Source organism: Coffea eugenioides, chromosome 7 (assembly GCF_003713205.1).
Source record: "Coffea eugenioides isolate CCC68of chromosome 7, Ceug_1.0, whole genome shotgun sequence".
Lineage (NCBI taxonomy): Eukaryota > Viridiplantae > Streptophyta > Magnoliopsida > Gentianales > Rubiaceae > Coffea > Coffea eugenioides.
Genome location: NC_040041.1, coordinates 21,294,601 through 21,306,223, shown reverse-complemented (window position 1 = coordinate 21,306,223; position 11,623 = coordinate 21,294,601). Strand labels below are relative to the sequence as shown.

Below are 11,623 nucleotides of genomic sequence, written 5' to 3'. Positions count from 1 at the left end.
ATAAGAGCCGAAGGGCTCTTCTGACGTGGATGGTTTTTCTTCGTTTTGGTCGTCCTCTCACGTGCGTTGTGCGTGGATCCTGGCAAGTAAAGCGATGCCGTTTTCGTAGTTTGTCTCGTTCAATTTAAGTTTGGTATCTTTTACTTGCTCGCTTCGTTCGGCATAGTTTAGTTTCGTCATCTTGTTCCATGACGTTCTCCACTGCTGTGTATCAGAATCCAGCTAGCCCTTGGCCGCTCCCATTTCACTGATCCAGCTAGCCTTCGTGTACCTGTTGTACTTTTACTTTTACTTTTACTCCTCAGCCTTTTCAGCCTTTCAGCCCGAGCATTAATGGGTTTGAACCTTGCTTCTTGCTCTCCAAGCATTATTCACTTTGGTGCTTTTCTTCCAGCTATTTTATTTTCCCTCTGCTCAGTATTAGCTCCGTTCATGGTTGGTTCTGCTTACCTGGGTTTATTTTTTATTTTTTTTCCCTTGGGCTTAGTCAAGATAATGTTTAGCCTTATTTTATTTCTAATTACTTGAATGCAGTTCGAGGATAAAGGCCGTTGGTGTTTTGCTTCTGAGATCTGCTCAGCATTAGCTTCGTTTGTGGTTGGTTCTGCTTACCTGTGTTCTTTTTTGATATCTTTTTTTTTTCACTGGGCTTAGTCAAGCTACTGTTTAGCCTTATTATTTCTAATTTCTTGCATGCAGTTCGAGGATAAAGGGCGATGGTGTTTTGCGTTTGACAGATTCGTTCCCCCGGCTCTGAAGCTTTTTTCGTCTCCCTGCTCTGTTTTTCTCCATTTCTTCGACGGTATCCTCTTTTCCCCCTCGAAAGCTTGCCTGTGTTGTTTTTTGATATCTTTTTCCCTCGGGGTTTAGTCAAGCAAATCTGTGGTCTTGTTTTTTCATTTTTCTAATTACCTGGCTGCAGCTGGCTCTGCTTCTGAAAGATTCGTCCCTCGGCTCCGAAGCTTTTCATTTAGCTGCTCTGCTTGTTTTCCCATATTTTGCTTGTTACTCTTTTTCCCCTCGGACGTCTTGCTAGCGCCGGAACTGGCTTCTTCATTTGCTCTATGTTTTCTACATTTTTTGGCCAGATGCTTTTTGCTTTTTCGCTTTTTTTGTGTGTTGCTTGGATATTTTTTTCATGGCGTATCTTACATTTTTTCCGCACAAAATATCCAAGGTGATTTTTTTCGCTTACATTTTTTCCTTTTTCCCGTTCTTTTTTCCTCTTTAATGTTTGCTGTAGTGCCTGGCTGTTGTGCTTTTGCCTTCGTTTTCCCCAGTACTGTCTTAATTGTTTTTTAAATTTTTTTCACCGGTAAATTGTTCTTTTGTTGCATTTATCCTCTTCCGGGCTTATGTTTTTCCCTTTGTTTCTATCAGATTTCCCTCTTGCTTGCTGTGTTGTATACCTTTTTCCTTTGCTTTTAGCGTTGTTGATTGTGTAATGGAGTGCTTTTCCTTATTCCTTTTCCTTTTTTTTAAAGCGTAGGTTAGAGATGGAAAAAAAAACGCAATAGTCTTGATGCAAAAGAAACCAAACAAAATGGCTGATTGAAATCTTGGTGATTTTGTTGCCTATTTGCCTTTTTCCCGGTAAGGTTCCTCCAGATTGAAGTTGTAAAGTCTTGGAAATTGATAACCATTCAAAATCTTCCTGTGATATGGCTGTTAGTGTTACTATGTGACAGTGATAAAAAAAATGTTATAGAAGTTCTGGATTAATGAATCATTATTGCACTCTATCCATGTATGTTTGTAGCAGTATGGTGGGAGAAAATTATCTAAAAAATGTAGGGGTGAGAAGCGATGCAGGACATCACCATCTAAGATGGACAAGCCCAACCTGTTATAGTTCTTTGAACCGTAGATTTTAACCTGCCATTATGCTTGGTGTCCTGTTCTCCTGTTTGACTTTTAGTTATACTTTTATTAGCTCGTATTTTGCCTGAATGTCTGTATGTATGTAATCATTAGTTCTACTTTTATTAGCTCGTTGTTTGGTTGGATGTCTGTATTTTATGCTATCATTTTGTCTTCTTTTGTCTTCCCTTTTTTCCCGTGTGTTTTTCCCCTTGAACCTGATTAATCTTTTTCTTTAGGCTATGTGGTCTGAGCATGCTGATGGGATGTTGCTTGTGCCTGAGGTGAATGCTTGCACGGTTTGTTGGACATCTCAAGTTTAGCTTATCGAGGCATCGCATGTGAAGACGACTTGTGGCGGTGAACTAACAAAGAAGTTTCGCTACTTTGTTTTTTCTGATTTTCAGGTTCAGTTTTATGTTGTTTCTTGTTTACTTTCCTTTACTTCTTTTGCTGATTGTGGTTTTGTCTATTTTAGGGTGTTAAAGTGACTGCACTTGCGATTGATGAGAACATTGCTCGTGTTAGCAATCTACTTGTGCCTTTTAAAAAGCATCGCATTTGCAGAGCCCGTGTTTATGAGATACCTGACTCTTCTTTGAGTCTTGGTTCTTATTGCTTTTATTGGGTTTTGACTGATGAGACTATGATTGATGAATTGCTCGAAATTGAACCTCCAAAACTCCCATGCTATTTTCGGCTACGCTCTATTGCTTCATGCGACACTGTTGTCGACACAGAAAACTTCATAGGTGACTCTCTATTTTTGTTGGGTTGTTTTTCCTCCTGCTATTGTACTCCTTGTTCCTATACATTTGTTTTCCTCTGAATTTATCCTTTTTTTTTGGACTCACAGGTATCATGGGAATTGTTTTGTGTGTCTTTCCTGCTAGAGAGGTATAATTTGAAGGGGGGCTGTCTGTCGCACGCGACTATGTTATTGTTAACTATGAGTAAGTGTTTTCCTTTCTTTCCTCTTTGTTTATTGAGTTTAGCTTTTGTATTTGAGTTGCTACTGAGTTTTCTTTGTATGTTCTTCTGTGTTAAGGCTTAGGCCTATTTTTTTGACCCTCTGGAATGAGTTTGAAGCCATTGAAGGGACTGACCTAGTGGCTAATATTGCACAGAATCCCGTTCTGTCTTAGGGTGACTACCGATAACTGTAAGCTTCTTTATGTTATAAATAAATAGCTTTTCCTCTTTTATCCATGCTATTTTTACTTTCAGATTTGGTTTTGTCTGAGCTTTGTTCTCTGGATCACTCAGTCCTTTCTCCAGATTTATCATTAACAACTCAACCTTCGACCGTGATTTTGGTTTCCCCAATGGTTCAAGAAACTGGGAACCTCCGGACATGGTCTGCTGGGTTTTTTCCCCTTACCTTTTTTTCCCTATTTGCTGTTCTCTGTTTCTTTTTTTTTTTTACTGTTACTTTGCTTTAATAAATTACTACAATCTGTTTAGGTTTCAAACTAATATCTCAGAGCTCACACGAATGGTCCATGAGAGGAGTTATGCTAATCCATGTGTATTGGTCCCTCCAGTTGCTTCTAGCCGTATAAGTCAGATCTCATTCATTGCTCAAGCAACGAAGTTTGTGAGTTTGCTATTATGTTCTTGCCGAAATCATATAGACTTTTGATGTCAACTTTTTCCATATCCATCTTGATTATTTGATAACTTTTTCCCCTTGCTTTGTATGTTAATCACCCCAGGACATAGGAACTACTTGGATAAAAGGCACGGTTTCTCTTGAGTATAAAATGGGTAGACTATGGTATCTAGCCTGTCCACATTGCTATCTTCCTAATGATTTTTCTTTGACCTGGGGTATTATGTGCCGCTATTGCAGCCGAGACATTTATACTTTCCCTAGGTATGGTGTCTTTTAGGTGGTCTGTTATAATTTTTTACTTGATCCTATGATTTTTTTATTGTATGCTGCTGTTTTTGAATCCTCTTTTGTTAGCTAAATTGCTTATTCGTTAGTGCTATAAGGGCTTGTGTGACTCTTGGTATCAAGGATGGCACTGGTTCACTCAATGCAATAGCCATGGGAGATGAGGCCGAGAAGTTGATAGGTATCAATTCTCACCATTTATATCAGGCTGATAAAGAGGTACTGCTAATTTTTCTGGTATTTATGCATTTGTAAAATGTAATGTTGTTTGCTGGTTTTTTCCCCTATGAGAATGAGTCATTGCTTTCACTTTGTCACCAAAATTTGTATGTTATGATCCCATGGCTTTCTGCACTTTCCAATCACATATTCTCATGCCGTGGACACTTCCGTTGTCTATGCTTTCAAACGTTACATCCAATGTTGAAGCATCTGGTTTTGTGTTCGGACACCAGCCCTTTTCATGTACTATCACGTCCTTGATAAATCAGTTTTTTCAGCACGATTGGACATCATTCGTTTCTTTCTACCAGTTTTATACAAGTCGCTCTAAGTACCAATTGGTAAGTGCTTTCCTTTATACAACTTGTTTACAACTGCATTCTTCGCTAATCTAACATATGTATTTTTTTAAAAATAGGCCCTTCCACAATATGCTGACCTTCAACTACATAAAAACACAACACCAACAATAATTCTTACAAGTGGCTATAAAACGTATTGCATCGGCATGGAACAGAGATCCCTTGACAAAAATTGGGCCACTTTTGCAGTCGAACATGCTCTTTGCCCTGGAGACATATTGCTTTTTATTCCACAGTCGGCCACCTCCTTTGCTGTTATGATATTCAACAAAAAAGGCATTGAAAAGCTATATCCATGGCATTTTAATTTTACTGTTCAGCTAGCTTAGTCCATATTAGATTACTAAGTGCTTCGATTGTATTTGCGAATACATTGTAGTTCTGTCTCTTCCTCTATTTTAAAGAACTTTCTGTTTACGAAATTGTTTCCATTGTGTATATTGTTCTGTTGGCCTGCAGCCTTCCTAAAAGTGCTGTATATTACTGCTTATTTTGTGCTCTTGTGTAACCCATATACCAAAAAAAGTAAAAAAAATAAACCCCCATTGGCCTAAGCAAGTATATCCTCCTCCGTTACTTTCCTTCCACATTGTATGCTTGCCTGGGCATCTTCTCTTTCTATACCACCGCGCACCGCGCGGTTTATGCCTCCTAGTTGTATGAAATTTGACAAAGGAATAGCCCTTACATGGTAGTGTAACCATACCAAATTTGGTGCCATTCCGAGTCCATTTCAATGCTCAACCAAAGATTCAAAGTCTATGTTTTAAACCTGAAAAATGGTCTAACAGTCCCAACTTTTGGGTAACTTTGAGCCGCCATATCTTGGTACTCAAAACTCCAATTCTAGTTCTGCTTGTTTTGTTTTAAACTTTGATTGCAACTCTAATTGAGTTCCAAATTTCAGAAGCTAGTTTGTATTGTGTGAATTTTGCCGAATTTCCAAAGTTGGCCAAAAACCAACCCCAAAACTGTCTTGATAGCCAAAACAGCGACTCGAAACCAAAATTTGAATGTCTTCCATTTTGAATCATGGAAAAATGTCTTCTAGTAACTTTTAGTACTATGGAATTAGTTTCCAACGGTACCAAGTTTTCCAATTTTAAACTTATAGAGAGTGAGATACGATTTTTCAAATATCGCTCGACAAATCTGAAATTTCCAAACTTAAAGGAAATTGAGGGTTGCGAACTCTTTATTTTCCTTCGATATTGCTAGATCGTTTTACACTTGATTTCAAAGATGAAAATCAGATTTTGATTGTGTTTTAAAACCCCATTTTTGAGCATCGATTTACAAGTAATTAAGGCTTATTTTCGTGAAATTTTCTTAGATTGTACAAGTGTGCAATCTTCCTTGATAATTGGGGTTTATAAGTGATAGTTCATTATTAATTGCTTAGGCACTCAAGAGGACTTTTAAGAGGATCTCACGAGAGACGCCTAAAACAAATGCATGTACTTGTTTCTTGATTACTTGGTGAGTATTAAGTGTATGCAAACTTGATACCTACTTAACTATTGTTCATGATTGGAAATTTGAAAATGGAGTCGAGTGTGTACTTTACCGCACTCGTTTTCATTTGAAATGAATGACTCATGATTGAATTGATTGAAATGAAATGAATGAATCATAAATGACTTGATTGAATGAAATGACTGATTGAATGACCGAATGAAATGAAATGGTATCCTATGACTGCATACGTCGTTGGAGTGAATCTCTTCGACACACAAATATTATATGGGGGATGCCCAAACTCATAGGACGATCTTGGGACTCGAGCCGGCATAGGTTTGGTCGGGAACCTCGGTGGGCCATGAGAATTACATGATAAGCTTGATCTATTGGAGAGATTTTGCTTGGCATACTCGTGGAGTATCGCCTTATAAATGTCGTGCGGGCCCGGTGCGGTGTACAGTGGACGGACCTGAGAAGTAAGTGGAGTTCTACGGATTGAAAATACCAACCCGGTTGACGGAGTCTCATCACAGGAAGGTATACGATTGAAATCTGGCAAAGCAAGTGGAACTTAGCTCCTGAGATCTACCATATTCTTGAATTGTTTCTGTTTAAATTTTCACTCGAATTGTTAATTATTCGAATGTTATTATTTTCATTATTGAATGGGATTGCTACTTGGGCATGTGTGTTCTTGGCCTCACGAGTTATTGCTCACACCGTAGATTTGTTTTCCTTAATAGGAATGGACATGGAATGAAACTCGGTGGAACCTTTTGATGTACTTTTGTATTCGGATTTCGAATGTAATTGACTAGACTTTCGGCTGTTGTTTATTTTGAAACTGATGTATCTTTTGGGATATGGATGTATTTTGAATTCGTGATGTAAGACTTGGAGATTCGTTTATGAAAGTGACTTCTCTTTATTAGGCTTGTAATATGAATCAAATTGTCTTGAGAGCTTAGGTTTCAGATCTGTGTATTCCAGGCTTGAAGTTTAGGATGCCGGACTGTGGGACTGATTTGAAAGTTAAGTGATCACTTGTAGGGATGGAAATTTGAACCTGGGTTTGAATTAATGGATAATTAGGAGTCTCGATCTTGTAAGAGATATGTGGGATAGTACGAAATGATCAGACCTAGTTATTGGACCTAGTTTATTTAGTATACTTGGATCCATCTAACCTTTTAATGTTATTGTAATTTATGGAAGGCAACAATGGTATTGAGCCGTTTCGAGGATGTCTTCTGGTAATCCGTTATCGAGAAAGGCCTAGGAGAAATTCATCGGAGATATAATCCAACTTGCTGAACTAGGACCCCATGTGATTGCCAAAGGACTTACTCGTACGCAAATAACAGAGTGTTAACGGTGGTCAATGACTGGAGATGGTTATCCGAGGACGGTAGTTCGAGGGAATAATCGAAGATTTTGGGGCAACTGTGGATGCCCAAACTATTAGAATTCATGAATTGAAGCGGAGGTACTTGAGGGACGGAAAAAGACTGAGGCTCCTTGTGAGCAGTTTTTGGAGGCTAAGCACCGACTTGCTAGGGTAATACTTGAAATTAGAAGACCGGACTGAGGGGATGCTGGCTGAGTGTATTGCTTTGGTTGTGCAAGTGGTGAATGGCAAGATAATTGACGGGGAAAGTGAGGAGATAACTCCTAGTGCTGAAGATGAAAAATAATCTTACTAAAATAGTAGAGACTTTTGGCCCCGCCAATCATTAAATTAGTGATTTGGACCACTTTAAAAGTTTTGTCGAGAATAGTCGGGGTGGTTTTTGTTCAAAAGGCCATTGCATTTTGTGTTTTGCTTAACTATACTTCTTACCTTTTGAAACGATTGAACGTTACTTGTGAAGTGCTTAATCTTCTTGCTTTATAACTTCAAATCTATGGCTGGATTGTACACATTTGCGATTATTTGGGTGTCTTCCCTTTTATTTTTGTTTTGCATGATTAAAGTGTCACTTTTCAAACTTCATTTGTGTGCACTCATTTTACGTCATGCCTTTATAAATGTTAAATTATGAGCGGCCAAAGAAATGAAAAAGGACCGAGGGCAAGGGGTTAAGCAACCCCAAGCTCAAGGGGATGTTTAGGGAACGGCAACAGGGCCAAACCAAAACCCTAGAAATGAAGGAAACAATTAGGTAGCTACTGCTATTCACCATATGATTGATGTCTTAGCACGGTTAGTTGAGCATCAAAGCCCTTTTGGTATTTCGTACAATTGCGACTTAACCCGCTTTCCCATGACTTTATTGTCTCCCCTTTTCTTTTGAAATGATTTGATGAATTATCCTCACTGCTGCAACTATTATGATCTTTTATAACATATGAGAATTTACTTTGCTTTTAACTTCATGGCTTATATGTAAATTTAAATTTTGCCCCACACTTTTAGATTTATAATAAAACATGAACGGTAGTAAACATTATCGAGATCATACTTGAGAATATAGACAACTCCGAGGTCTTGGGGATGACCAGGGATCGGTGAAAAAAAATCGAGAACTTAGGGTTGAAGTTAGGACCCAATATTTGATTACCAAATTGATATATTAAGATTGTGAAAATTGGGTTAGTGAAAGGAAATATTTGATAGATTTAATGAGTCTAAAGATTAAGGGATCGGATATCATATTTGGAGTAGAAGCTTGAGGCTATATATAGACTATCGAGACTGGAACGATGTGACCATTAAGAACAACTACCCTTTTGCCTTACATGGATAAGAATTCGATTAACTGTAAGGAGCTGTGGTGCTATTTAAGTTGGATTTAAAGTAGGACTATTATCAGTTGAGGATCCTAGAAACTGATGTGTTTAAGACCGCTCCCAATTCAAGATAGGGACACTTTGAATTTTCAGTTATGCCCTTTTGGGTTGACTAATGCACTAGCAGCAATTATGGCCTTAATGCATCGGGGTTTTAAACCGTATTTGAATTAATCTGTGGTGGTATTTGATATACTAATGTACTCTAAGAATGTGGAGGATCACGAGAAGCACTTGAAAATTGTTTTACAAACTCTGAGGGAACATCAATTGTATGCTAAGTTTAGCAAGTGTGAGTTTTGGTTGAAAAAATTGACATTCTTGGGACACATGATTTCTAAGGATGGGATTAAAGTGGATCCAGCTAAAGTTGAAGCTGTTTCAAAGTGGAAATGACCAGAAAACCCTACTGAGGTTCGAAGTTTTATAGGGTTAGCAGGGTATTACCGGAGATTCATTAAGGATTTTTCTAGAATTACTGGACCCATGACTGAGTTGACCAAGAAAAGTGAAAAGTTTATATGGAGTTCTAAGTGTGAAGATAGTTTCTAGGAATTGAAAAGATATTTGACAAGAGCACCTGTATTAGCTTTATCGAATGGAAAAGATAGCTTCATGGTTTACATTGATGTTTCCAAGGAAGGCTTGGGATGTGTTTTAATGCAAAATGAGAAAGTGATAGCGTATGCATATAGGAAGTTGAAACCGCATGAAGGAAGTTACCCGAGTCATGACTTGGAGTTAGCAGTTGTAGTGTTTGCTTTAAAGAAATGGAGGCATTACCTTTATGGAGTAACATTTGAGGTTTTTACTAATCACAAAAGCCTTAAGTATTTGTTCTCTTAAAAGGAGCTAAATTTGAGGCAACGTAGGTGGATGGAATTTTTGGAAGACTATGATTGCACGATAAAGTACCATTCAGGAAAGGCCAATGTAGTGGCTGATACTTTAAGCCGTCAAGTACAAGTGGCCGGATTAATGATTAAAGAGATGCACTTGATGGAAAAAGTTAGTTATTGGAATCCTAAACTTGAACCAAGGAGAGTAATTCTTGAAAATATTGTAGTGAATTCCACTTTGTTGGAACGTATTAGAGAAGCCCAGGAAAAGGACATTGAGGTGCAAAAGTGGTTGGAAAAAATCAAAAAAGGAGAAAAGTCAGACTTTAACTTGGGAATAAATGGTATACTGAGGTTTCGAAATCGGATAATAGTGCCAAAGATGAAGGGCTTAAGAAGGAAATTTGGAAGAGGCACACCGATCGAAATTTACGGTACACTTTGGAGAAAATAAAATGTACCAAAACTTGAGAAGTCTGTACTGGTGGGAGAGCATGAAGATAGAGATTGCTCAATTTGTCTTGACCTGTTTGATTTGTTAACAGGTTAAAACTGAACATCAAAAACCATCAGGATTGTTGCAACCTTTGGAGATACCTGAGTGAAAATGAAAAAATATCACTATGGATTTTGTATCAGGGTTACCTAGGACACAAAGAGACCATGATGCTATTTGGATAATAGTGGATAGATTGACCAAATCGGCTCATTTTCTGCCGATTAATATGAAGTACCCATTGGAGAGGTTAGCTAAGTTATATTTGGATGAGATTATCAGGTTACATGGAATACTTGTAAATATTGTGTCCGAAAGAGACCCGAGAATTATTTCAAGGTCTGGCAAAAGATGCAAGAAGTATTGGGGACTAGATTTAATTTTAGTACTACTTACCATCACCAGACCGATGGACAGTCTGAGAGGACGATTCAAACCCTTGAGAACATGTTAAGAACTTGTGTTTTGGATTTTGGGGAGAGTTGGAGTAAGTATTTGACATTGGTGGAATTTGCCTATAACAATAGCTTCCACTCTTCTATTCAAATGGTCCTGTACGAAGTACTTTATGGTCGAAAATGTAAGTCTCCGATTTGTTGAGATGAAGTAGGTGAATGAAAGGTTTTAGACCCGACTACAATGCCTTGGATTAAAGAAGCTAATGAGAAAGTAAAGTTGGTGCGCCAGAGGATTCAGACCGCTCAAAGTCGTCAAAAGAGTTATGCAGATAATCGGAGGAAGGACATAGAATTTGCGGTTGGAAATCCAGTATTTCTTAAGATTACACCTCTGAAAGCATGTTTAATGTCTGGGAAGGGAAAGAAGTTTCAACCGAGGTTTGTAGGATCTTATAAGATTATCCAACACGTGGGAAATGTAGCGTACAAATTGGAATTGCCACCGAGTCTGTCTCGGATTCATAATGTGTTCCACGTATCCATGCTTAAGAAATATCATCCAGACCTTTCTCATATCTTACAACCGGAAAGTATTGAAATTGATAAGACGCTCACCTATGAGGAGAAACCAGTGAAGCTTCTAGATAGTAAGGTGAAAGAACTGAGGAACAAGCGGATTCCATTGATAAAAGTTCTTTGGAGGAACCATGAACTAGAGGAGGCAACCGGGAAAGTTGAAGAAGAGATTTGAAGAAAATATCCAAACTTATTCACAAATCAAGGTATAATTTCGAGGACGAAATTCTCTTAAGAGGGAGAGGATTTGAGAACTCGCAAAATTACTTATTTTAAACCCCTATTTCTAGTTTATTTAAATATTTAAATGCTTGTTTGCTCCAAATATTTAACTCCAACCTTTTAGACCTAATTACATGGAACTATGACTTGCATATATTTTTAAAATAACTTGTTACAAAATTTAATTTTTGAAAACTCATTTAGTGAGAATAGTGAATGCGCGTTTGGAGATAATAATCGATTCGAGAATACAATAAACTTGAAAAATTGGAGACTTGTACATTAGTCTTGAAATAGGTATATTTTTTTATATTTAAGTGCTCAAGTGCTAGTTAGTTATATATCGTTATAAGAATTTATTAGAAATTTCACTCTATCGCGCATAAATCGGAAGTACGCGTTTTTCCGCGCACGATTAATTGATGGACTTAAGACCTTTATTTTAGGGTTATTAAGAATGAATAATAATAGTATGAATGGAAGTGCATTAGAGGCTT

General features: G+C 37.7%; 1 protein-coding gene across 1 annotated transcript; it reads left to right on the top strand.

Annotated features, from left to right (window-relative positions):
• Positions 1-10,569: 10,569 nt before the first annotated feature.
• Positions 10,570-11,079, top strand: LOC113777125. The gene has a single exon (XM_027322170.1). The coding sequence runs from the start codon at positions 10,570-10,572 to the stop codon at positions 11,077-11,079; it is 510 nt and encodes a 169-aa protein (XP_027177971.1).
• Positions 11,080-11,623: the final 544 nt, after the last annotated feature.

What these genes read in the sequence shown, in the direction of transcription:
- LOC113777125 (XM_027322170.1), top strand. Translation starts at nt 10,570, where the DNA reads ATGCCTTGGATTAAAGAAGCTAATGAGAAAGTAAAGTTGGTGCGCCAG.